General features: G+C 47.1%; 1 protein-coding gene across 1 annotated transcript in view; it reads left to right on the forward strand.

Annotated features, from left to right (window-relative positions):
• The window catches only part of LOC8030552 (protein nervous wreck), a 147,657-nt gene that overhangs the window by 104,548 nt on the left and 15,609 nt on the right, over positions 1 to 27,500 (forward strand). Inside the window, exons 14-15 of the mRNA XM_042289742.1 lie at positions 8,685 to 8,797; positions 11,536 to 11,898. Coding sequence (XP_042145676.1) covers positions 8,685 to 8,797; positions 11,536 to 11,898 — 476 coding nt within the window. The remainder of the gene's footprint in view (positions 1 to 8,684; positions 8,798 to 11,535; positions 11,899 to 27,500) is intronic.

The following is a 27,500-nucleotide window of genomic DNA, read 5'->3' on the forward strand; positions in this document are numbered from 1 at the left end:
CCATCTATTCGGTGACCCTGGAACTGCATTTCACTAGAACGATATGGTTCTGCGGTATTTGCGAGGTCAAATGTACGCACTACTTATGAAAACAAAACGTTTATAATTTCGGCAAAAATTTTCTATTTTTGTTTTTGCCAAAAAAAATAATAGGCGAGAAGGAAAAAAAAGGAAATACACATGACCGCCAAGTTGCCCACGGCTACCCGATAGGTGGCGCCAGTATATTCCCTCGTCGTAAGAGATTTTAAGAGGTTTCAATTGGGCACACCGTCCTTATAGAGTCGCAAGTGTGTGAACTGCCCTTCCGGTTCCCGCTGCTCGCTCCGTCGTTGTTCCTTTGGCGGTTGTATTGGTCGATGTCGCAAACTCATCTACTGCGGAGCGAAAATAAGATTAAGCGCAAAGTACGCATATTAGATTTCTAAAGTAAGACACTAATTCCGTTTAAATATATACATCCTCCGGACAAAATATCCCCGCAACACATATGAATGGGGAAAGGGGTAATAGCTAGGAGCACGCCGACGCTTCGAAGAGTTAGTGGATTTATTGAACACCGCATTCGAAGGCGCGTCCCCGACACTTGAACCGCTCGGACGTGATGGATGGATCGCCCACGCCGCTCGCATTGCGACGACGGTGGGACCTTTATCGACGCTTTGACGCTCTCCAGTGGGGCCGAGGTGTCGTCTTTTTAGCTCGTTCATGCCGATCACGTTTCGTCCCCTTTTGAAACTCCGGCACTCCACTGAGATAGTTGCCCCTAGAGCAGCGGATGCATTTCCAAGACGCATTCAGTGGAAGCGTTCTGAAGTAGAGCTTGCTTGTACTACAACGTTGTTCTTTATTTCTGGTTTTCACCTATGGGTGCTTTTTAGTTGCGTACTGATAAATGGAGTCGCTGGCGCTGCGTTTAGAAAATAGATATGTTTTGTCTAAAGTTGCTAGGAATAAACCGATTCTATCAAAGCTGCTTTTTGAACGTCCGTAAGGGTTCCATATCTGCGAACCATCGCAGAGTGCACATTGCTCTTGCTGAACTGTGGGTTGTGATATTTAGCCGTCGCACTCTCTGCGGCGAAGAACAGAACTACGTTTTATTTTTACGCTTTGTTTTTTTTTTTTCTACTTAAGCCATAGCCTCCTCTATACCCACAAAGCCTGGCAGTTCGACGACGGAGCCATAGAGTGCCGGCCCGGTCGCAGATTTGGACCGCGAGGATCTGGTACACTCTAAAAAATGCCCGTGCGTCTACTTTCCCGCTCAACACTCGAAGAGCCAATCACCGAAACCGACTGAGGCAGCTCAGCGAATGACAATGCCGAAACATATGTTTAGACCAAAAAACGCAGTCTGAGTTGTGACATTAAGCAATGCAAAACGTCACGCTTGCATTGCTTAATGTCACAACTAAGACTGTGTTTTTTGGTCTAAACACATGTTTCGGCATCGTCATTGGCTGAGCTGCCTCTAAAAGTTGCGGTGATTGGCTCTCCGAGTGTTGTGCGGGAAAGAGAATGCACGGACTTTTTTTAGAGTGTAGCACAGAGCATCTAAGATACATTTCTTGGGGGAACCTGGACATTAGCGCACAGGTTTTGCAGCGGCGAGGACCCGAAACATGGTTTTCAAACCCGACGAGAAACAAAAGCGGTAGTGCGAGGAACGCGAGGAGCACGAGCGGACATTGCATCGCTCGGGAGAAGCGTGTTTCGGCGTCTCGCCGCTGCGGGGCGCCCGTCACCTGGCTCTCCTCTCATCCGTTGTCTGCCGCCCTACCTTTTCGATTTCGGCGGCCGCGTCTCGTGGCTATCTCCCAGGCTTTGTCAAAATAGAGAAGGCTATGCCTCAGCGAAGACCATAAGTACGAGCTCTTTGCTCAGGGACGCACCTCAGCTGCACGATCTCTCGCGCAGTAGGCTTAAATAACGATGCTACGCGCTCGAATCGCTAGCCTTCGCTGCGATACATCTTGGCGCCTATAGCGTCTACAGTTACTTTGAGCCCAGAGCCAAGGCTACGCGCGCTAGGTGAACGCCATGGGAGGCGCCGATTCGGAGACCCAGCTCATGCAAGCTGGTGCTGGCTCCAAAGCTAAGACCTCCAACCTTTCCCGTGCACGATACCATTAACTTGGGGAAAACTTTCTGTGTCAGTGAAGTAGAGGCCATGGACGACTGTGCGCTGGCGCCCTTCTGAAATGCCACAGGCCGGTGGGAAAAAATTGTCACGCGGCCCCTGAAAAACCAAAAGCCTTCGTGCTCGCGCGATATTTAATATTTCACTCGGAGTCGATATAGACTCAATCTAAAGCAACTGCAAGCTATTGCAGCTCGTCCTTTATGAAACCTCAAGGATTCGTACAGCGAAATTGAGAACCTAGAAGCAGCTTTTTAACTACGTCTAATTTTAGTTACGGGTTTCTTAAACACCCAACCAAAAACAAAAAAGAAAAAAACAAAATGGAGTGGAGGGGTTGGTTGCTTTGGCGATATATGTACCTATATTTCTAAATATACCTCCACCAAAAGTAAATAGAGCTTGACTCCGTCCTCCCCACCCCGCACCCGGCGGGGTAACCCTCGGGGAAATCCCCAAATGATACACGACGTTGGAGACACGAAATAACAGTGTGAATATCACCGCATCATCACTCAAGTCTATCACTCCTCACTTATCCCTCGCGTGCCTTCCCTCCCTCCCTCCCTCCCCCCCCCCCCCCCCCCCCCCCCCCCGGTTCCCTTTCAACCAACCTAATCTCGTAGCCGAAAATGCCAAACGCCTTTACTCCGTTTTATCTTACGATGAACCGAAACGAAAAGTCCATAGCTCGGCGAGTTGTAACGTGCCCTTCCGGCTGGACCGAACAAGGCGGGGAGCGCCAAGTCACGTGACAATACTCCAAGATTGGCCCCGGTCGCTCGAAGCGTCCGTAAGGTGAAACAAAGTATGGCGCGATTGTAACTTTCTTTTGCCACTGCCTCATCCATTCACACACCGGCACAGTTAATTCCTTCTGTTTCTCCGTTTCGTATCTCTATCTTCCTAACCATCTCTTTCTTTCTCTCTATGTTCTTTTCTCTTTGCGAACATGCTGTAGAGGCAGACGAAACCTGTAATTTGTTCTCACTATACCGGCGCGATTGGGTCGTCAGACTAAACGCACTCCGGCGTTCCCACTTGTGAGACGCGCAGTCGCAATTACTAGCGGGCAACTTTTTGTTCCGCAACGCGCCGAAAGACTGTAACTATACGGCGGCCTCGGCTATGCGTCGTTATCTGCGTATACGGCGAATCGCGGCTCAAGGTGCAGTGCGTGGTTCGGATGCGAGAAAAAGAGAGAGAGAGAGAGAGAAAACGACCGTTATAAATAACCACGATTTTTGGGGCCGCATCGTGTTTTTTCTCCACTCGTGAAAACAAAAATGTAGAGCTACCGAATTCTCCGGAGGGGTAGCCCCCAGTCTGTGTGTTTTAGGGTCGGGACTGTTTGTTCGTAACTTGGTTCGTGATGAAGAGCGAGCGGATGTCGTTCTGGAAAGTGCTTTCTCGCCTGTGTTGCCAGTCTTCCTTACTTCGAGTTTTCTTTCTTTTTTTTCTTCTTCCTCTTTGTTTGTAGCGTGTTGCTGTAGCCGTGAGACTGCCTTCAACAAATACAGTCGGGCAGATACGTTCAGTCGAAAAAGTGGAATCTGTTTGTGCCCGCGGGTACACTTAAATTAAGTTTTGAGTTTATTTTTGTAATGGTTAATGAGGAGCACTCGCAGGACTTAACCTAATGCACGTATACGCCCTTATTTTGTCTTAGTCTGTCTGCGCTTCGATGTCCTCCAGGTTTTGAGTGCCCTTTGAGGTATGGTGAAACAAAGTATGCACCCCTTCTAACCTTTACAAACTCACAGTCCAGAGTGCGGTCGTCATAGCCAAACAAGTTGGAAAAGCGTTCAAAACACGCGCCATACTTAAGAACACTGAATATGGCACCGGCCATGAGCCCGGAATGGCCTTTACACCTTTTCAGCGCTTCCTATCAATATTATGACAAGAACTGCTGAGTCACTGGACGCACGCGCGACGTCAGAATAGAGAATAATCGCGTTCACGTAACCTCTAATGTGTGATGGAAAACTCATACTGATCTCGTTATCGCTAACGCTAATTCTATGCTTGCGTATCTGAAACGATATTTTACCTCAGCCCCCACGTAATATAAGACTAAATCTGCATAAAACTCAAATTCGCTCAAAGCTTGAGCATGCACTATCAACCTATAGTACCACGGCCACAGGACACCGGTGACTAACCTCGAAGCTCGGCAAAATGGCGGCGCACGTTTTACGTGTTGTATTGTCACACCGCTAGTGTCTCGTCCATGAAAACCACAACACCTTCATCTCCTTTTCTTGCGTCGTAAAATATCTTGTTTATATCTTTTCTACAAAATGTATAATTCTAGAGCTTCGCTAAAAAGTAAATTCTCCCTTGACCCCTCATACATTGTTGCGCGAGTTGATCATTATTTTTACAGTCGGTATACCTCATTGTCAAATGCCAGCATACAAAGACTCATTCATTTCAAGCACGTCATCCCCTTGTAACCTGCTTCCAACACCTCTTTGGTAAACGTTCCATCACTTGAACTACTTAAAGAGGCGTTAACTAACGGCACCTTGCTAACACGTTGGACTTAAAATTTTCTAACAAAATTGCTTATTTTCTTTTTATTCTTGTTGTATCAAATTTTTTTCTGTGTAAATTTTAATGCCCTCACGCTCTCTAATTCCCTACGGGCCCTGAGGGTATTGAAATAAATAAATATAAATAAAAATTTAACAGGCGACCTTTACCTCCAATGTTCAACGCATGAAATGCATTATAGAAAATTGGTGACGGAATTCGTGTGTCACGTGACGTATATTTTCCCGCTAAATTTAGCGGGGAAACGAAATGGTTGTTTAGGTAACGTTACATCGACTTCGCCCGCTAGATCTAGCGCGGAAACTGAATTGGTGTTGAGGTCGGAAGGCTTTAATTTTCCTGCTAAATTTAGCGGGTAACTGAATAGACCGATCTAACCAGAGTACGCCACCGCTGCCACAATGCTTCGAGGGAACTTCTAGTCTTTCTGCACATGCGACAACCTCGCTGGAGCTCGGCGCGTGTCGTTCACAGGACGGCACGATCTCTTTCGTGCAGTGTCGTCTGCTTCCTGTGAACTAATGTTGTGGCGGCGTCAAGCATTCGCCAAAAGCTTGGTGAGATCGGTCTATTGGTGTATAGGTCAGGTAACGCCCATTTCCCGCTAAATTTAGCGCAGAAACTAAAGTGATGTTTTGGCCAGAAAATGTGAATTGTTCCGCGAAAAATAACGAGAAAATTGAATTGATGTTTACGTCACGTGCCATCAGTTTCCCCAAGGTCTATAGGTCACGTGACGTTGAGTGACGTTACGTGATGTCACTTTCCGGCCAAATTTAGCGGGGAAACTGAATTGGTGTATAGATGACGTGACGTCAATTTTTTCGTTAAAGTTAGCGGGAAAACTGAATTTTTCTGCTTGTCCCGTGACGTCAGGTCACCGGACATCAATTTTCCCGCTAAATTTAGCTGATAAATTAATTTCCTGTATAGTTTTCGGGATATCAATTTTCCCGCTAAACTTAGCGGGAAATGCACGGACGGACAATGCTTTGGGAGTGGGAGTAGCGTTAAATACAGGAAGGTCCATTGGTGGATTCTTAGGGAATGAGTCAGCATGACTCTTGGGAAACGCCACACACGTCCCCTTTTGGAAACTGCTAACGCGGACTCCTTCACTTTTTCTGTTTTGGCTTTCTCTTTTGCTTCCTCTATTTTTTGCTGCATCTTTGTTGCCTCGTTACGGGGTCAGTGGTAGCGTTTCCCACAAGGGGGCGTGTGTGGCGTTTCCCAAGTGTCATGCTAACGGATTCCCTAAGAATCCACCAATGAACCTTCCTGTAATTTTTTCACCCCCTTTCTGTACTCTGCCTGTCAGAGTACGTCGACGCCCTTGGATACGGTCATCCACATCACTCGTGGAGTGAACCGCATTTCTCGATTTAACTACACCTGCACAACACACCCCACTCACCGCTACTACGGAAACCTAGAGCGAAGAACAACCGGCGACGGCAGAGCGGTAACTGAGCCAACACTTCCTAGATAAGAAAGCCCAAGTGCTGAATTCTCCTGAGTCACTAAAGAAGGCCGCCGCACCACAGATTGGAGACGTGTGCTGCTTTAGCGTTCGTTTGTAATATGTGTCGAATCAGTGAGAACACGACTCCTTGCCGAACGCTGATGCCGTAGTTGTGTCCAGTCTGTGGCCAACGATGGCCTTGTTTAGTGGCGCAGGAAAATTCAGCACGGCTTTCTTACCAAAGTGTTGACTGAGCACGCCCGCATTCTATCGCGCCGCGGTGCGTCCTCGTTTCTGGCTCCGCGCCAGCTGTGAGCGTGACCTTGACGAAAACCCGGTGGCGTCTGTCAGTTTGTCAGCGCCGGGGAGAGTCAGCGCCGGGGAGAGCCAATGGAAGCGTAGCACGCGTCCCCTTCTTCCATGCGTTCTCCCTCTCTCCCCGGCGCTGACAAATGAAAGACACGGCCGGGCTTTCGTCAAAACGAGCGTTCCAAGGGTAACGAATTAAAAGCATTTCATGCCTTAATAAGTTCGCTCGCTTAGAACCCGTTCCACAGCCGAGCTGACAAACATGGCAGCGCGCGGAAGGAGATTATTGGAATGGTCTGTCGCAGGGATGCTCAGACGGACATACGCAAAAAGCGTAAAAAAGAGCATATTTAACTGAAAAGCCGCAATGAAAAAAAGGGCGTAGCAGTCCGCCAGAACACAAGCTATTCATTTTTTTGTTAAATACTTATCTTTTTTTTTTCTTTTAGTCTGGCTGGGGGTGGGGTGAAGGGGTGTATGTTTATCGTATAGCCGTGAGTCGCACTTTGACCTGAGGAGACCCGCTGTTAGGCGAACTTTGGTCTAGAAAGTGCTGTATTTCGTTATCCGTCTTCTTTGCATGCTTTTTCCGTTGTCTATACGTTGTTGTACTTTCCTCCCCGTGTTCGCTCGATGCGAAAACAGAAAGGCAGATCACAGCTGCGTCTTCCAACAAGTTGCTCAAGTTTCAGTGCGGGTACATCGGTCCCCCGTCGTGAGGGAAAAGAACAAAAAAAGACACAGGTCAGCGCACTTTGTCAGGCGGTTGACTCCTTGTATACTTATACACAAAGCACACAGACACACACACACACACTCCCGCAATAGGGAGCGCCCGCACGGTCTCCGAGCGCGCGAAACTTCGCGCGGCGCGGAGCGTGCATCTCTCTCGATTAATTTGGAAAGCGCCGCTCGCTGGAAAGGTTAAAAAGAGCCGCTGACAATACGTGGGAGGTCTAATTAATGAGCGTCGTCGTCGTCGCTGTGAGGATCCCGATGAGATGCACTCGGGGAAGGAAGAGAGATTTAATTAAAAACCGGCGGGGAGCTACACTCCACCCTCCCACGAAGGTGGCAGTGTGGTGGATATACTACCTGCTCGTTGTACCAGTCCTACATCTATTTTTCCCCGTGTGATTACCGCGCGGGCCACACCCGCACGCGCAACAAGCGAGGTCACGTGATAAAAAGGAGGCTGCTGATTGGTCCGGCGGGCGCGTATAGCTCCATTGCGCTGTCGTTTGGGGGGCGAAAGGAGTGTAGGATATCAGCAACTCCGCTGATTGAAGGCGGGGAGTTTGGTGGCGGCAAACTCGCCTCCCCAAACCTTTTCGGAGGAATTGAGAAAGATTGAGAGGGGTAGGGGTGGACGCTTGATCTTGCAACGACGGCAGTTCGAGTGAATTATCGTGAGGTTCGCGCTTGGGCTCGTCGGAAGCTTTCGGAAGTTACACACGCTCGTTTGAACAACCTTTCGTTTACCCATCCTAACCATCTTGCTTTCTCACCTTCCTATCACCCCCCCCCCCCCCCCCCCCCCTCAAGCGCCCCCTTCTCCAAATATCTGTCTAACCCCTTCCAGTGCGAAGGCGTGGCTTGGTGTGTTCTTGTTCGCGTTGAAGCGCTGTAGACGTAATCCGTGGTAGTCACACTCTATCAGATCTGGAACGCTTATTTTCTCACAAAGCACACGGAAGGGTCAATGCGAAGAGCAAGTTCGTCTGCTTCTTTTGCGAATGTGCTCGTGACGTCAGAACGCCAAGCTCTATTTGTCTCCGATTGAAGGATAGTGGGTAGACGTCAAGGCAGCTTGCTTTGAGGCCTACCCACTATCCTTCAATCAGAGCCAATCAGAGCTCGACGTCTGTCTGACGTCACCACAACCGCTGCAAAGGAAGCAGACGAACTTGCGCTCCCCACTGCTTCAATCAGATGATGAGATTCAAAACATGTTTAGATCTTTAAGAACCCTCTGCGCTGCGGCAGCACTGAGCAAGTTAAAATGTGACGCTGGATGCCACTACGCGTCTGCGCAGGTCTAAACATAATTGCAGTCTCTTTATTCACTGAGCCCAGGCATCCGTGGATTGCAGGGATTGACAAGTGCTTTGCGGGAAAAGAGGACGCCCCGGATTTCTTAGAGTGTACATTAGGCCCTGAAACGTGGAGACGAAGTGGGCAGCTGATTCCTTCTCGCTCGGTTTATCTCAGTGAACGTGGACGAGTTCCTCAACTCCCTGGACATCGACTCCCTCCAGATCGAGGACCTGAGCCGGAAAGGCAGCACCGCGTCGCGGGGAAGTCGGAAGAGCTCGCGATCGGACGTAAGCCTTTCCATCGTATCTTTCTTTATTTCTTCCTTGTTTGTAGGAATTATTTCTCTCGAGACCTTTGCAGCAAAACGAAAGAGGGGTTAGAAGGAAAATTACAGCTTCCTCGGGTCTAAGCCTCTCAGGGAAATGTCATCTGCTATTCTAAAACTTCCAAAAACTCCTCTTTTTTTGTTTCGTTTTGTAAGTTGTTTAATTTTTTGGTTACTAGAAGAAAGTGTTAGTGACGTTATGCGAGTCTAACCCGAAATTAAATAATTCCTGATTCCCTGTCGCGTCGGGCATATGAACCGAAGCGACAGCCGAGGCGACGCACACCCTGCTGTGCACGGGCAGTGCACTCTTACACTGCACACTAACCATGACTTTCGTGTACCGTCATGACATCACGTGACGTCATAGTCTCGCGTAACGTCACAATGTCACGTGATGCTACGTCACAATGTCAGGTGACACCGTGGCGTTGAGCGTATATAAATTTTCCGGTCACGACGACCCTACAGGGAATTCGCTGCGAAACCTCACCAATGACCACTGTCGCCTTAGAAAAAAAATATGAAATAAAGGGTTCTTGATTATCAGTTACAAAGACAATGTCGATAAATCGAATATATGGAGAGTTTCGGGGATACCGCAGCCGTTTGTAGCGGAACTACGGTGCCTCGGACATAACCCCGACCGATGTGTTTAGCTTCCCATAGTGCCCGTGTCTAGTCTATAGACTCGACTGCGTTTCCCCAACTGCTTAGTCGGGGTCACATCACGTGGTTTTCGGGCACCATTAATTGCCAACTCTTGACCAAACAAAATCTACTCGCGATATTCTTCGTACAAAAATTAGAATTAGTCCTTCTAAAAAAAAAAAAAAAAGACAACAAAAAAACATATGTATTCAAACCCCGTAATACCATTGAAAGATTCTTATGACTTAAAATCTTGAAATTAAAAAAAAAAGATTAATCGGTGAACTTTTTGGTTGTGATAGTTCAAGACAGTGTGTCATATATCTTGTTCATATATTATACACATAAAACACGCAATATTCTTGACTGCATGTTAGGCTCTACGCATGTTTAATTAGAACATCCCTAATTGCAAAAATTGTTAGAGTGAGTAAAAAAAAAAAAATCAAATATATTTATGGGCCTTCTGACAGGCAAGACAAGGAGACCACCAACTATGGTCAACCAAATATCAATTTGAGCTGAATGTTCGTTATTAAGAAAAATGTATTTAACATATCTTATAACTCTTTCATATGATATTATGAAAAATGTGTTGCATGCTTATTTTCGTTTCATTTTTTTACTGCAGAGCAATCGTCTGTCGTTGTTGTCTTCTTATTTTTAGTCTCCAGTGAAACCGCGGCCAGTTCGTAGTCTTGAGAATCGCTCTCGAGCGCCCCCAGGATCTCGTGTTCCAAATCGTAAAGCTCGCGAGTCGTGAAGGGCATATACTTACACTGTGGGAGGCGGTAATGCTGAGATACGTTTCCTGCAGGCGCGTCTCCAAGTCCGATCGTAAATTGCAGATTTTCGTTCCTTTAGAAGACGCGTCCTGCTGCGGACGCCAGTTGGGGCAGTCCTTTCGAACTTTATCCCATATAAAGAAGGGAAAAAAAAAGATAAGAGGTGTGGAGTAAAGATTTTGTTCTGTAGTGGTGTGCCTCACGACTATTTGGATGAGGACGATGGTCTAGAACGAACTGTTGAAAGTAAATGTTTTAGAGCACAACCAAGAGCCTTTCAAAACCTTGTTTGTTTCTTGATTTAAATAATTTCATAAAAAATGGTCTCACAATTGTGGCCAATTAGTGCTGCGACAAATATCGAAGTAATAATGTCCGGTACACAGTATGTACCGTAAACATTTCCAACCCAGGCCCATCACTGGGATAAACTTCGACGACGTAACCCGGCAAAAGAACACCTTCTCGTTTTGTTCTGCGTCAGGAGTCAGAAGAACAGACACCGGAACCTGCATCTGTGACAAGATATGTCACGATATACGCTATATCTCCTTCCGCCAGGTGATCAAGAAGAGAAGTGTCTGCAGCGTTTCATCTTTCTTTCGCCTAAAATATAATGCACTAAAACGCAAACAGGTTCTCTGTTTGAGGTGATGTGAACAAGATATATTCATTGATGATACTATTTATATTCGGTTTCATTTGACGATGTAACGCAGTAAAGGCTAGAAGATTAGCTCATATCTTTGGCAGTTTCCCTAGCTGCGCCAGAGTTCCTGCGGCGCCGTTGAGCAAGGAGCTCACGCTTGTAACCGAAACTGCGGTGCAATTTAAAGCAGAGTAAACGGCCGCAGAACTCCATAATCTTGTGTTTAACACCCACCCCTGCCCGTTTCGTTGTTTCAATCTAGATTATCATCGTACCGGCGTGCGTTTGTGTATCAATACACTGTGCCATGCACGCTAAAAATCCCAGGCTATATAGCAGTGGTAGTACGCTGGCTAAATTTCTCATTTGTACCTGAAACGCTAGACGCCAACTGCGGATGGCTAACTTCTCGCTGTCTAAACCAACACATAACGCAAAGATTTGGCAGTTGCTACTGCTGCGCCCGAGTTCTTGTAGCCGGGGAACGTTTTTGAGGAAAGAGCTCGCTCTTGTAGCCTTCTCATGGGTACATCTTAAAACGGATTAAAGGTTGGAACATAATTTCAGTGTGCTTTCGTCTTTGAATGCATTCTTCTTGCACGAATACATTCGCAGCTCAACTACGAAGACCAGAGCGAGACGAACGAGTCCTTCTACGAAAGCGACTTCGACGGTTCGTCGGATGCTTCGGCGAACCAGCCGACGTCGTTTGTGGCAGGGACGTCGGACTCTGGCGACGACGTCGCCGTCGAGAAGGCGCCCGCCGCGGCACCCATCGGGGGGTTGTTCTACGAGCAGGACCCCACGGCCGTCGTCTGGGACGAGGCGCCGGACGTGTCCACGTCGGCCGTGGACGTGAGCGATGTGGACGGCAGCCGACTGGAGTACCAGGGAGAAGACCAGGAACCTCAAAGAGCTCAAGAGAGGGAGGACTCGTTGCAAGTGTCCGTCAAGTGCTTCGGGCTCTTTTCGTACGAGGTAGGTAGGCTTCTTTTATGAGCTTCGGGAATAGCAAATAATTTGCTGCGACAGCTTTCGGTGCCGCACTCCGGCGAAATTCGGCGGCGTCCATACTCAAAAACCTACGCGATCGCGGACCGCGCGCTGTATCGCTTTGTCCCCATCGTCGTCGCCCGTTGCACAGCACGTCATCGGTGAGATGCGCGATCGTCCCTTTTACCTCTGAAGAGAGATAAAGAGAGCTAACAGGGACAGACGACGTCTCTAGAGACGTCATCTGTCCCAGTTACTTTCTCTTCCACTGTAAACAAACTTTTCCTCCTTCTGCCCCAGTCTATAGGGTTAGAGTCATCATGGTAAGCTTCTACCAGCTCGCATGAGCTGGTAGACCGTAATTTCGTTAACCACTTTTCTGTCCGAAAACCATCCGGCGATTGCCGCAGGGCATGTGGCGAGCCTCTCTGTCGCCTGTTATGTGTCAAAGACATCGTAGCGTCATTGTCGGCGTCTCTGAGCCAGCTTAGGGGCGTGTGAGGGTCATCCGACACCACCGATGACGCCACTTTCGCTAGTTACTCCCCCTAGCTGTTCTACACTCCTGCGCTCGGCGTGCGGCAGTGGGTGGATCTACGACGAAATTTAAACTGGCAATTACGTCGCACCTACCAATAAAATCGAAAGGAAAACGCGCGCCCATGAGTTTTAAGATGCCTTCATTCAAACTTTCAACGGTTGTTTATGAATCAAGAAACATCCTTAGAGCTTCGGTGAGACTTCCTGATGGATAGGAAGCACTCACTATTACCTCTAGGGCACACTTTCATCATCTAGCGGGGTTTCTAAAAAGAAATTAATCGAATTTCTAGCGCGATTAATTTCTAAAAAGAAATTAATCGAAAATATAAATAAACCGTACTGAACGCAATAGAAAAAAAAATGGTTACAAAACTTCCAAAAGACGATATTTTTTTTTTTTTTTGCTTTCCAAATTTCTGGCGCCATCAGAATAATAACCTTTCGGCGGCTTCATAAGAAGTGTTCTATTCAGTCAGTATACTAGAACGTTACCACCGACATTGCCTTTTTTCTATTGGGGTTCCCTGTCCCTGAGGCTTGTTGGAGTGATTTTCATGCCTTGAGAATCTGTATGGATACACAAAAAAAGAACACGTATACGGTTCATTCATCTGCATATTTTCGAGTATTTCCCCTAGGGGCTAATCCTCAGGTATTGTCTGGCTCGGTGATATGTTTGCGGTCAATTGACTTATTTATTGTAAACTAGCTCGTTTTAAAATAAAGCTCATTCCTTATTATATTTATTTAATTTGTTTTCTGCATGCAGCCAGAGAATTCTTCTAAAACTCCTCCGGAATCATCTTTGAACAGTGGAGGCTTGTTATCAAGTATGAATTTGAATGCGGCCGACTGCTTTTCAACCTAACAGTTTACAATGGGGGAACAAACCTAGAACACCTGGCACGCTGGCGCCCTCTATCATGTACCCCTATAAACACATGCGATCTGCGTATAACCAGACTCGAGGTTTTGCTGTATTTGCGAGATATAATCTACGCACTGTCTATGAAAAGCGGTTGCTTATAAGTTAACATTGCCGGGATTATTCCAAGCACGTGATGAAAGAAAAATGCGAGTTAAATACGCAGAGTGGAATCGTTCCAGGGCTACGCAATAGATGGCGTCAGTGTGTTCTGTCGTCTTGAGCGGCCACGAGCTGTTGCGACGCAGTCCATCACACTCAAACGCAAATGTGTGAACAAACCTTAAAGGTTTTTATTTTTTATTTTTTACGGAGTTGTTTTTCTTGGACAGTAGACAGACAGAAGCATATCTGCAGTGAAAGCAATGTCGGGTGTTCCTGTTATATGTTTCCGTTTCTGTTTTTTGCTTTAAAAAGTAATAAAATAAAAACGTGTTTTTGGTTTACGAATTGAGGAGCGCGTTCCGGCGTTGGGATGATGGATCAGCTGTGAGAGTCCGGCGGCTATGCAGACGCAATCCCATCCGTCACGGTGTCATATTTGACGGGAAAATCCGCGTGAAACCTCGCGAACCGAACAGGACGCTGTTGCCTGACCCACCCGACTCAAATCCCCCTCTCTGGAGAAAAGTAACGCCATTTCTCCTTTCTGTATTATTTGCTTTTATCCCAGCTTCTTCCTTTCTTAAGGCTATACGCCGCCATGTTTCAGCCCATGGCGACGTTCGCGTCCGACCAGGTTTGATCTGTTCAAACTTTTGACATAAAGTTCGACAAGTGTTCTATTGGGGATGAAGTTGAGATTGAGAACGAGCTGAAGCCACCTGGCGGAGGAGGGTAGCACACTACTTAAGTCGATAAAAGTTGAACTGCTTGATTTTTTTTTTATTACGCGGACAATTTTAGTACTTGTCTAAATGATTAGCTGAGCTTCTTTCGGCATCTAATACTTCTTTCGCTAAATTTTTTATTATTTTTTTAAGAAGTCGGTCACATAGTTTTAAAATCAAACTTGGTTGATGTCGCAAAATCTTTGAAGGTTAGGCGAACCTGCTGAACCTCAGGTTCGACAAATGTTCGTAGCATCACTAATTGTAATTTGAAAAAAAAAAAAAAACAACAAAAAAAAAAAAAACAAAGGAAGTATTGCGCTTAGTTTATACGTTCCGCGAAGTAGTTGTATACAATATTTTGCCCAGTTCTGGAGTCCAATCAGGGCACGAAAACTGGGCAAAGTCTGATAAATTATGCTCACGTTCTGCGATAGGTGAGGAAGAGTGACGCGACGCTAGGCTCGTGTCTCTGACCACGTGTCAAGACAACGCGTGGTCTGTGGAACTGCGCGTCCGCAGATGGCTCGCGCTTTAAAAAAAAAGAAACAAAAGAAAACGGCTTTTTTGTTCTACCCACAAATTTCATGTACACTCACACAAACAGTGACATGTATTGACGGATTTTGTTTTTGTCAAAAAATAACTCGTGCTATTTGGACGACGCCCTAACAATCCCTGCAGTCTCGCTGCTTCTACGCCCAGGTTAATAACCTCTTGCGCGTATGGCGCCGCTAGTTCCCGGAAGCTTTGCTTAATGAGAAAGGTGTTGTTTAATTGGCGACGTGGATGTTTTTGTTTTATTGTTATTAGCACCACCTCGAGAAGAAGGTATCCACGTCGCTCTTGATGAAAAATACCGTCTGATGATTGGGTGCGCGTGGACAGAAAATAAAACAAGTACGTATAGAACAAACCGCTGTGAGATTTTCGGGTCAAACTCCTTCGGCTAGAATGCTTGGGGGTGTCGCCATTCTTATTCCAAAAAAAGTAAATAAATGATTTCCTTCCATTTGCATTCTTCGTTTAGGGCTGACAACAAGCAAATGGCATCGTAAATGTTTACAAGGTGTCAAGTTTTAATGCAACTACGAATTCCTCTATAGTGTCGGGAAATTTAGAATAAACCTATTTCTCTTTTTTTCTTTCTACACGCTTGTCATCTCGTATTTTTAGTTTCTATTTTCCACTAGGGAGTGTCCAGACGCGTCCGCGTGGGTCTGAAGAAAGACATGCTCGCCTTAGTCAAATCCTTTGTTCGACAACTAATAAACCATGATGTAGAAAGAACTCTTCAAGACACTTTCTCCCTTCCGTGGCATCGCTGTTTTGACTGACAACTATAGAACGTACGGCGCGACCTGCCACGAGCATCTTATATTATAGCTCCGCACCCAATGACATTAAGTGATAAGAACGCCAAAAAGCCAATCACGAAGCAAGGAACGTAAACATAATAAACCGCGACCCGCCTTTTTTAAGTTGTCAATCACTCTAACACTGTACATCAACCCTTCCTCGGGCCTTCTTTTATGAAGAAAATTCGCTTTGGTATGGTCTACACATAAAACAAAACTCTTGATCCTCAAACTTAAACGAAGTATTATTAGACACTTTTAAGTGGCGCAGCAATTCTTTGGCCCTCTTTCCATTCGTGTGTAATAAATACCTTTCTGGGTTCTAGACAGGTGCATTCGGTCGCTGCCTGACCAATGAAGGCAGCCAAGGGTGGAGTGGTCTTGAGCTAGCAGACAAGTCGCCAGGGGTCAGGGAGCTTTGAAGCGCCTCATTTCAGGTGTGCTCAGGTCTTTGACTTAGCACGCTATACTGTAGGTGGACACACGCATATTTAAAGGCCTCGTAGGTTGAACTATTTGAACAACGTTCGCACGGTTCTCTGCTTCGGATTCCACTCATTGTCTGTACGCTCTCCTGGTTTATGATCACGGACAGCGCTAGCCTCACCGCACCCAAAACTGATTTGTTCCCTTTTTGAGAGAAACTCTTTCGATGCTTGGCTAACCTTTTGGAAGGAAAAGGGTTTTGAGTTGTCTGGATTTTACGAATAGAGATAGGGCGTCTGAAATAGGAAGAAACCGCTTTCGTGGTTGAACCGTCAGCTGTGTGCGCTCACGTGGGCGGACTTCCGGCTCTATGGTTTTGCTCGTTCGTTCCCGCGCATACGGAATAAGCAGTCCAGGACACACGGACTGTGTTTCCTGTGTTTACACTTGGTGGTAACTCTTTCTTTATTGAACAAACAAAAAGAGATCTAAGACTAGCCTTTTAACTCTCTGCATGCGAGCGGCGTCCACGCGCAGCAAGCTTTTGACATTGCGGTTTCCTAGGGCTAGGACAAAAATGACCCCGCTAGAGATGGAATAAATCCCCCAAATCCTGTGGGCGGAACGAACCTGGCGCTCTGTAAACATAGCTGCAACAAATTGGGTATGGCCATTTAACTCTAGTCAGATTCCTTTTTTTTTTTTCTCTTTTCTTTTACAAATGAGAATATTAAACGTTTACACTTGTAATTTAGGATCGAAATATATTCTCGAATGGTTTATGCTTCTCGTTTTTTACGGGGAAAAGCAAAAACTCGTTAAAGAAATGCTCCTGCTACCAATTCGTCGATAGTTTAAAAAGGAATGAAGAAAATAGAAGAAAATGAATAAGCGATCAAAATGTTGGGTAGAAGAAATCGAAAATATGAAATATTCTTATAATCTAATATATTTCGGCGTGAACCAGGAGGGAAAAAAAGTAGTATAGCTGGATGTTTGCTATGGCCTGAGCCTCTATAACCTTTTTTTATAAAGCATAGTCACTAAAAACCTCTGGCAGAGCCGCTATCAATCTAAAGTACCTGCCATAAAAACAGCAGCAACACGAAATTACTCACATAAATATCGTGTCAGCAAATGTTCGCCTGACCGATCTCTACTCCTCCACTTTGTCTCCCGGATGCTCAGACTATGTCCCGCGCAAGTCGACGCAAGCCGTTAAGATTTCTTCAACTATCTCCAAGACCAACGACCTGTCACCCGCTGAATGAGACGTTACTTAAGGTCAGGTTCAGTCCGCTCATCGACAGCGACGGATCCTCCTCCAAAAGTGTAAAGAAAGCAAAGAACCAAAAGTGGCACTTTACTTTGCCCCCAACCGAAGTGCCAAGTTATCACATCATTCTCAAATCGGTAAGAAGACACTCTGTTCTGAAGTGGGCCGTCGTCTTCTTCCATGGCCACGGTCGGGACAGGTCTTCGAGGTCCTTTTCTGATGACCCGCCCGGTAGCCCTATAGGTACTGCGCGTTTCGACCCTCGCTCCAGTATCTCGCGATCGCTCTCGGGCAATCGTTTGCGGGCACTATGCCCCTGATGATCCGCTGATCCGGAAATCATAATTTCGATCACGTCTTGTTCGGTGTCGTTTTAGGAGGGTACGGGGCGGCGGAGAAAACTTGGAGCCTTCATGCGCGTGCGCACCATCCTCTGTGGCGAGGGAGCTGTTATCGTCTTCAAGGTCGGAGCATCCAGTTAGGAGGCGTCCAGGGATGAGCCTCTCGCCTTTGGTGGTGGTGGTGGTAGGACGTGCCGGCATTCGTGTTTCCCTCGCCACGTGCCCCCCAGGGCAAGTTCGCGGTCTTCGGGTGGAAGGAGGATGGTGTATATACCCTTTCTATGCCGTCGCCGAAGAAGATTCTGGGCATTCATGTACCCTTTCCCTGACTCGCGTTGACGCGCTGCGTCGGCCTCTTCAAATCCGATGTTTCGTCAGTGGAGGATGTCGATGATTGTTTCTCGAAAGATTAAGAGAGACTGTCACTGGCTGTTTTAGAACGACGAGGGAGTCCCGTAGAGATTTCCTATCTCCTGCAAATGGGAGTGTAGTGCACATTTACTGTTATAGATAGACGTGGTCGTCTGTTAAGTAAGCGGATGTTAAGGGCCTCTAACTTCAAAGTGAGCCAAACATTGGACAGTTAGAATGTTTGTGTAACCCAAACTTTACAACTGTTATTTGATATTCCTCTAGAGGGTTATCATCAGCGGCCCCCGGGTTCAAACATAGATGGATTCTTGTGTGTGCCCATTGACGGGTTCATACTTGCACGCCAGTAGTGTCAGCATAAGTTACTGCTTCAAAACTACAAGGACATGTTCCCGTGTCGGAAGCTCATTACTGATCTAGATCTATTCTCCGGCCAGCAACGGATATTGCTCGAATACATCCCAAAATTATTTTTTGAGTACCCGCAAAATGTTCATCACTACCGCTTCAGAATCAGAGGCATGATCATCCGTTGCCTTTTGGTGATATTAAAGAGTAGAAACACTTGGCATAAACAAGATGCGTTCGGCATGTGCACGAACAGTGTTTGTTGGACCTTCGTTTAGTGGTAAGGGTCAGCTATGTCATGGGTGCTAGAAAAACTTGTGTTTCGAGCAAACTTTGTGTAAGTGTTGCTTCCTTTTTTACAGCGTAGCTGAGAGAAAAATAAAACACACGCAATTATGGTTAGGTAAAAGTGGCGCAGCTAACCGTGCGCAGACACACTTTCTCTTTAAGGCACATCTTTAAAATCCGCGTCCTTGCCCCCGTTTGTTAGTTCCCTCCACTCCCCCTCCCTTAAAGGGGTACGGAAGCCAAACTCTGGAGCTGATTTCTTTGCTTCAACATGACGTATAGGTAGCAGTAGAACCTCACAAACATCAATATTTTGTTGGAATACGCAAGAAAGCATATATTAAATTCAATTAAATGATAACCAAAAACCACCTGGTCGATGAACCTTCAAGTGAATGTCGTGACGGCATCGGCCTCGGACGACAGCGCCGCTATCCTGGAAGCACGCTCACTGGTACAGATTACTTAGCCCAGAACGTAATACCGAAGGTTTGGTGTGAAGAAAACCAAAGCACAGTTGGCCACCTTGGATTCACTCTGCCAGCCAATCGCTTCTACTCATTCTTTGACGTCCCTGACGTCAGGGGCTGATGAACTACATTTTTCAACATGGCGCGCGCTGCTTTCAACGTGGTTCTCGACGTGGGGCGCCGCCCTCTCGAAGTTACCAGGGTTTACGTCGCAGTTAGAGCCGTAAAGCTGTGCCGGTATCCGCTTTTGCGCGCGGTAGTTTCTGTGCGACAATGTGAGAATTCAGCGATCGTGTAAGCCTCGTTGGACGAGACAGACGAAAGCGGTGCCGGTCGCTTCTCTTTATTTGTTCGCCATTGAGACAAGTCGCGTCGCAAAATCGTGGCGACAAGAGCGTTTTTTTTTTTTTTTGTGGTAGTTTTTGTGTAGCGACGTGAGAATTGTACAGTCGTGTTGTCTGTGCGCTGTGCCTTCGTTTGGAAAGTCGTGTCCCGTCGAGACCAGCGCAAACTTCCTCTACGTCGATGCCTTTTCATCGTTCGTTAAGTTTTCGCCCTAGTGACAAGGAATGTCGTAAAATCGCCGTGGTGGCGCGACAGTGCTGCAGTCACACCACTATCGATACGATACGTTGCATGAATGCCACCGTAGTGCTACCTCACCGGACTCGGCCTGGCTCCCTGCTCGTTTTATTAAATGAAAGATGCCAACTGGGCCGGTTTTCTCGAAGCGATGGTAAACCCATTTTGGTAAACCGCAGTGCCTAGGAAGGAAAAAGTACCTAGGTAACTGTAATAAACGGCTGGATATAGAACAACAATAAATATCCTTGATTGGGCAATAAGATGCGCCATCTATCGATGAAACAAGCCAGTCATTTTGCTTATCCTCTTTTTTCGCTGGTTGTTATCAATCTAGTATGGTATTTTAAGTCAAAATATAGTAATGTTGTACTTGAAGACCAATTTATTTGCTTCCGATGGTACGAAGAAATTTCAGCTACTATGCTAGAGTTTGTCGACGAATATTCGAAAATGTAAGAAACATTTTCTTCAATATGTTTCGCCATAAACAACGCATAAATTTCCCGTGTGCCTTCCAGTCTGGCAACGCCGGTGCTCTAGTCTCGTTTTTGTTCCTTGCGACGCACGTTTCTGCGATTCCTGCTGATCTCAACTGTTTGCCTTCCCTTCCGTTTGCCCAACCGATCCACCGGTGACGAGAAGCTATGCTTCTCGTCACCGTTGAATTGCTGGCCACCGGGGATATGTAGAAACCTCGATGCGGTCGGCATACTGTCGGCGCAATGTGAACAAAAAAACAGTACAATGTCCCAGCTGTTCACCCGGAACGAAGACTTTATCGAGGATAACCGCTCCTTTCTCCGCAAAGTAATCGCTGCTCACGAGTTGGCGTGCATAGTGTAACAAATTAAACGTGTTAGTATAAATATATACGAATACTCGTTCGCACAACATTTTTTTTTTTTACTCACCATAAAAACACTTGCAAGGCTTATGTACCATCATATGTCTTGGATCCCGAACTGCTGAAGAGTGATGCGTTCGCGGAATGCTGCCGTCGGTTAGTTTAGTAGTCCCTCTGAACTACCGCTTTGCTTGGCGTGCTAATAGGTTGGTGGTGCGTCATTAATATAACAGCCGGATCGAAATGAATGTTCAGCAGAACCAAACAGAACTATTAGTCCTCATTAAGCGACGTCGCAGCCATTTTGCTTGAAGGTACCGCTCCTCCCTCGGCGCCCTTGCCCTCCTAGTCACGTGACCTAGAATTCTCCCTTCTAGAGACAATAATTAACTTTAACCCACGGTTTGCGTTCGAGAAAACGGGCCCTGGTAGCAGGCGTACCATAGCTGCCTCGCAACGATATCGACCCGTTCAAGAGCAGCCAGCTCGAGTCCGAAACCGGCGTTGCCGATGTCGCCATATCAGCCATGTCGCGGAGCAGACGATGCACTATGTGTTGTCATATTGCGCGCACGACTCCGCTGACTCCGCAATCTCCCGGTGGCGTGTTGCAGCCCTTGAGCACTCTGACTAAGCGAGGTAGTACCCTCTTGACGCCACCAAAATGTCAACGCTCATAACTGGTACGCTTAGCCCTTGAGAGGCCTATAACGTCGCGGGCAAGTCGTGGACGCGACGGACATCCCGAGACGCACCACCCTCTTGGATGGCTGATTTTGGAGCGCTCGCAAGAATCTAAAATTTAGAACGAAGAATACAGTCATCCGTTTGAAATACAAGGGTGCGATTGCAATTGGCCGATAGAGCTGATCATGTTTAACTCCTTTCTGAACGCAAAAAGTATTTTTTTAAGTTTCGATTCAGTACCCTCTTAAACCATTTATACAGACTCAAGATATGCTGGCCGTTGGACCAATGGCCGCCTTATTTTATACCGTTTTTAATGTTCAAGTAGTGCGGGACGAATCGCACGGCATGTAGAACTGCTTGAATGCGGGAATTTAAGAGTTGTTCCAGGATCGACAGAATCTTCGTGCGATCAGGCGATGCCCCATTGAATTACGCCATCTGGTGAAACGGTTGGCTCCTGGAGGCCAAATCTGATAAGCGCGGACAGCCACCGACGACTATGTGCGAATAACTCCGCTTTTCGTGATTGGGGACTGCACCAGTACTTCGGGTAATATACTCAGCTATAGTTTTATTACCCTGTCGTTCTTTATGTTTTGCTTGTCCCCAGCGCGCGAGCAAATTCGTGTGCCTAAGAATGAAGAAAACGAACTATACGGTCCGAGATCTTTCCGAAAGATAATTTTCTCTTTTTTGACCAGGAGTTAAGGGACTCACTGCAATTGGCAAACGTATGCCAACGTCAAATTGCTCGGGGAGTTGCATTTGAAAGGTTTCGCGTCTATGCAGAGCGAATTAATAAAAACGAGTTGTATGTAAAAACAAATATTTAACTGACATCTAGAATTTTTTTGGAAGTGGATGAACCCTTCGAATCGGGCGATGACTTGGACTCCCTGGCGAGCCGGGCGATCTTCTGAATAGTGAATACTTATGCCCCAGGCTATACTACTTGCTTGCAAAAACGTTATTTTGTGCCAGTTTGACACTCACCCGTAAAATAAGGATCTCAAACAATATGTCCTTCACGTGTTCGCAATCAAGCATTTTGTTTTTAACCAGTGAAACGAAGCGCCTTGAGACTACCAATATCGTACAAAGCGGACGGTTTCAATGGTATAAGTACCATCTCACGCGCGCCCGGCTTCGGTACGACTCAATTCTCTACAAGACAAACCTTGCAAAAACACAATTTATTGCCTACAAACATTTACCGGAGGCAGGACATGGCGGCCTTGGCCATACTAACTGGCTTCGGTCTTCACCCCGCGTAATGTGACAGCTGCCGTCGACACATTTCCGCGATAGTGAACGCACGTCATGATCTTGATCACAGACCGCCTTCAATGTCGTCGCAGCATCGACGAAAAGCCAAAGAAAGAAAGGTCCTAAGCTTCTACCCGAGGCTAACTTGTAGGCAGACTTTCGGTAAGATAGCATGCCTGAAAGATGGCCGCCCTGAACGTCTATAGCGACTTGTTATCTTCTTTCAGCTGGAAGCGTCGAATACACCCTCGAGCCCAGGCCCCGCGGAGAAACTTAATCTCTCGGAAATAAGCCGCGCGGCTTCTGCGTATATCCCAAGCTTATTATCTTGCTGTTTTATGTTCGTATTCGTTATTAATCGTGGGGTTTTCGGTCTGTCGTGTGGAAAAGTTGCGTTGAAAAGCGACGCGAAATTCTTAGAAAGGCGTGTAGGTGGCGAAAATCGCCCAAACGGATAAAAAAGTTTCTGGGAATTTTAATCCAATGCGCTCGTCTTTTGTAAGAACCGGATTAGGGCTGGGATCGACAGGTGTGTGAGTCGCTGATAGGAGCATCCATAAAACAAAGTGTTTGCGTTTGTTTGCTTTTTCTTAGAGGGAAATAGATGCGAGTTAAATGCTAATCCTAGCAGAGAGGTTAAGATAGAGACGTGTTCCTCCGATCTTTGAATTAACAACGGCTTAAATATCACACTTGTATGCAGACTGTCATTTGCATGATGTCTCGGCAGTGTGACTGCCGCTATACGGGAACGCTTCAAGAGACCAACAATTCGGTCTCCGCCCGCTTCTCTTATACCGTCCTTAATTATTTCCGTGCGCCGCGTACAGCGACACAAACAACAAAGAGAAAAGCAGCCCGAAAACTCCAAGCAGGTTCCGGCGGCCTGTTCTTTGATGTGCTGCCCGGTCAGTCCTGCTTTACGCCTAGATTAATGGCGGCGCGCGATGCTTATCGGCGGGGTTTCGGCGAACAAAAGGTGCGAAAGGGGGGCGGGGCTTTGGGGTGGAATACGGAGGAGCCCCTGCGTGTTCTTCCTTTGACGGCACGGTGCGGCCAAGACCGATGAAGGAGCGGGGAGGTTTGCCGTGCCTTCCTGCTTTTGGGGCCTCCCTCCCTTCGGTCTTTCCACGGCTGTGGGACTGCGGATATCATCAGACGCGCGAAACCCCGAAGACGTGGCTTGTTATCGCCCACTTAGGTTTACTTCCATCTATATATACCTCGTCGAAAAGACGTATCGGAGCGTGTTCTCTTACATCGCAGTGCAATTTCCTTTCCTGCTTTTATCGAGTTGCAGTCCGTGTCCTGTCGCCGCGTTGTCGCCAGATTACGTGGGGTGGTTGTAGCAGATGCGACGAAAAGAAAATAATCATTTGTTTAGCATTAATCTTTGGTGTGCAGCCTGGCTTTCGTTACGGCTTTGGATGTTTAGCTAGTTTGAACTTTGTGCCGTTTTGTATCGCCACTGCATTGATACACCGTGAACCATAAATACCCTAGGCTAGAAATCGTACTAATACCGCCCTTAAAAAAAAAGGTCTGCCTCTCTTTCTCTTTTTTTCGGCCATGTATATATATTCTTCTTCTTTTTTTTTCAATGATTTCTTGTTTGTGGGGTTTGTGAACACCGGGAAGTCCCTCGGTGACGCGGCGCGTACTGGGAATTCGTTGCGACCGAAGTTTAATTTTATGTAAGCAACTCTCCCGAAACTCTTGGTAGAATGCCACTAGGTCATCCGTCAACCAGTTAGCGTTTCTCGTGCTCTTCAATCAGCGTCAAATTCTTACATCGCCTCCATGTTTCGTCGCCTGAATTAGTGGTTTTACACTTCTCGAGTTGGACAGCTCGGGTTTCGCGTGATCTTCAAATTAATCACCGCACACGTTCACACATCTGTCTCTCTGTCTGTCTCTCTCCCTCTCTTGCTCTCCCTCTCTTGCTCTCGCTCTCTGCCAAGCAATGATTTCTACTATGTTCCCCCATGATTTGGCGAACCGTGTAAACCATAGCTTCTGCGGAGCAATCAGAGGGTCGCAGTAGTAGCACGTGACAACTTATACCGTCCGAATGCGCTGGGCGACTGTGTAGTAGACTAACTATCACTCACTTCCCTCCGTCGCTCAGATTGGCTCACGTTGCTCGTATAAATTTCCATTCTCCAAGCTTCGTCATAATCCGGGAACAAACTCGACGTTCAAATTAAATTAAAAACAAGCACCATCTTCTTCCGCGGCACGCTCTTACGATACACTCTGACGGCCGCTCACGTGATTTGTAGTTCACGTCGTGCTTCGAGGGTACCGCCTTCCATTCCATCTTTACTACGACGCGAATCCACTCCTCGAGACGTCGCCTCTACTCTGCTCCGTCTCCCCTTATGATGGATCGCCGAAGACGCTACGAGCCACTCGAGCGCCAATCCAATCCAATCCCTCGAGGGTGTCACGTGGTCCTTAGGGGCAGCGAGGCGCCGGACGCACGATCACGTGATCCGCTCACAACGCTTGATTGGTCGGGAAGTATCCTAACGTTCCCCGAGGTTCATCCTAAGGTGTAACGAGAGTTTTCCCTTGCGCCTCGTTTTCGGCGAGTGGTGGCGCGAGAAAAAAACAAACCCGGGCCATTTTGCAGTTAATTAGTGGCTCGTCCAATGTTACCCCAGCCGTTCGCACCTCCCCAGGGGAGGGGAGGAGGGGAAAAAAGGGGGGGGGGGGGGGGTTCCACACCATATGTGTTTGAGCTGCCAGGTTCGAGCCGTTAAAAGAGAGAAAAAGTAAGGAGATAGAAGATAGGAGGAAGCAAAAGGAGATAGAAAAAAAGCAAGTCTCGAAGAGAGAGAACCTGTAACAGCGAGCACCCCAGACAGGATAGCTGAGGGCGAAAGGAGCCAGGAAGGAAAGCCCCTTGCTTGCGAGTGGTGCGGAGAAACCAATTTATGGGCCGGCTTTTTTTTCTTTTTCCCTGATACAAGCGGTGTGGGGGCACTGAAGGAGAAAGAGAGAGGAGGGGGAGACAAGAAGAGAAGAGCGAAAGAAAGAAGACCTGCAGTCTCCCGGAAAGTGCTCAAATTCGTGTGAGCTATGTAGCCCGTAAAACGTTTCTTCGAAAATTTTCGGGGATGGGTTTGGCGCGGAAACATTTGCAGACTGGTTCGCAGTCCACTTCATTATATCTTACCTTCTATCGCACTCAAAACTCAAGAAATTGACCATTCAACGCGCAATCCGGAATCTTTTTTTTTATCGTAATTAATCAATTTTATGTAAAGAATAAGCTACACTTAAACGATCGAGGAATGTGTTACGCAAAATACTTTCAGTATCACAAGCGTAGTCTTAATATGCTTTTCCTCTACTTTTGTTTTGGGTGGTCGAGTCGCGCCGCTCAAGCATAAACGCTCGATACCGCTACCGCAGACCCATTCTAGCCCCAAATTAAAATCATTTCAAAATATAGCTTTTTTCCAAAGCATAAAATTTACCTTAAGTATATTGTCCGAGGTGTAATTACGGTAGAAGTGTCAGTATACTCGCCGGTGAAAGCACGACGCGTCGGCGAACAAGCGAAACTACTGAAGATTTTGCGGGTCTTTGAAAGGCTTCGCGACCAATGCTTTTTTGTTGTTGTTTTTGGGGCTGTTTTGTTTCGCATAGTGCGGAATCGATAAGTCGTAAACTATCGCCGCCGACAGCTTAATGAATGCAAGGCGTCGGGAGTCCCGCGAGCATCTCATTATCTATCCGCAGCCAGTGATATCACGGTATTACCCGATTAACAAACGTCCAAGAACCACTCACAAAGCAAGAAGCGTAAACGTACTAGTCCGTGCTTTGAGTATCTTAAGCTCTCCATGTAAAATTAATAGTAAAAAAAAAAAATCGTTCACGTTGTTTGCAGTCCCTGCGATTAGCGTTTATTCGTGTTTTCGCACCCGGCGTGCTGGATCGTCAGTTGATATCAGACAACGAATTTCTAGGGTCAGTGACAAGCTTATAAGAAACGCTGGGCACGGCTTGGTATGGGTCACGCTTTTCACTTTGTGATTCCTTTTTTCGTCATTCTTACTGGCTGATGGCACCCAAGTGCACACACACACACACACACACACGCACACACACGCACACGCACACACACGCACACGCACACTTGGCCACTTTCAGAAACTACGATTACAGACCATGCCAGTGGAGGGCATGTATCTGATGCCACGTTAATGCTTTATCGATGGAAATGGTCTAACCTCGATTGTGAGCTACGCTTGTAAAGCCGCGGTGAAACCGATGATACCTGATACAAACATTGTCTGACGACAACCTGAGACCTGTTCCTTCCTCTGTCAAAAACATTTGGCAGGCATCTTTGAAGCAGGAAGACGTACGAAGCAGACGTGGTTCAGCCTGCAACGAGCACCGCGTGTCTTTTGTGTACGACGTGCGAGACAATATGACTGCGGCTGAACATCGTATACAGCTGCTTATTCATCAAGCTGCTCGTACGTCGTACAAAAGACACGGTGTGAAAGCTGCAGGCACGTTGACCGTATCACCTTTGAACACGCGTCAAGCCTTCCTGAAGCACGTCAGCTTCGTACATCCAGCCGTTCCGAAAAGATGTCGGCAGAAGAGAGCTTTTGTAATGACCAATGTAACAGTCGTACGAGGAAGAAACACACGCCACAGACGGTGTCTTGCAGGCACGTAGCCAAGGGGGTGGCCCATGGGGCCCGGCCCCCCCCCCCCCCCCCCCCCCCGAAGTATTCCATTTTGCTGGGGCCTCCTCTCCCCTTTTCCCCTTAAACAACATTTTGTCATGGGCAGCCCCCCCTTCGAAACAAAATACTGGCTACGTGCCTGGTGTCTTGCACGATGTATGATCAGTGCGACCGGGGCTTAAGGGCGAATTCACTCGAGCGTCGTACTCGTGCAAAAGACAAAGGATGTATACACATTTCAGTCCCTTGCCATCCGGGTGGAAACTACCGAGAGTCTGACACATCCCGCAAAAGAGAGCTACTGCGCAGA

Source organism: Ixodes scapularis, unplaced genomic scaffold (assembly GCF_016920785.2).
Source record: "Ixodes scapularis isolate PalLabHiFi unplaced genomic scaffold, ASM1692078v2 PGA_scaffold13__105_contigs__length_92229423, whole genome shotgun sequence".
Taxonomy (NCBI): Eukaryota; Metazoa; Arthropoda; class Arachnida; order Ixodida; family Ixodidae; genus Ixodes; species Ixodes scapularis.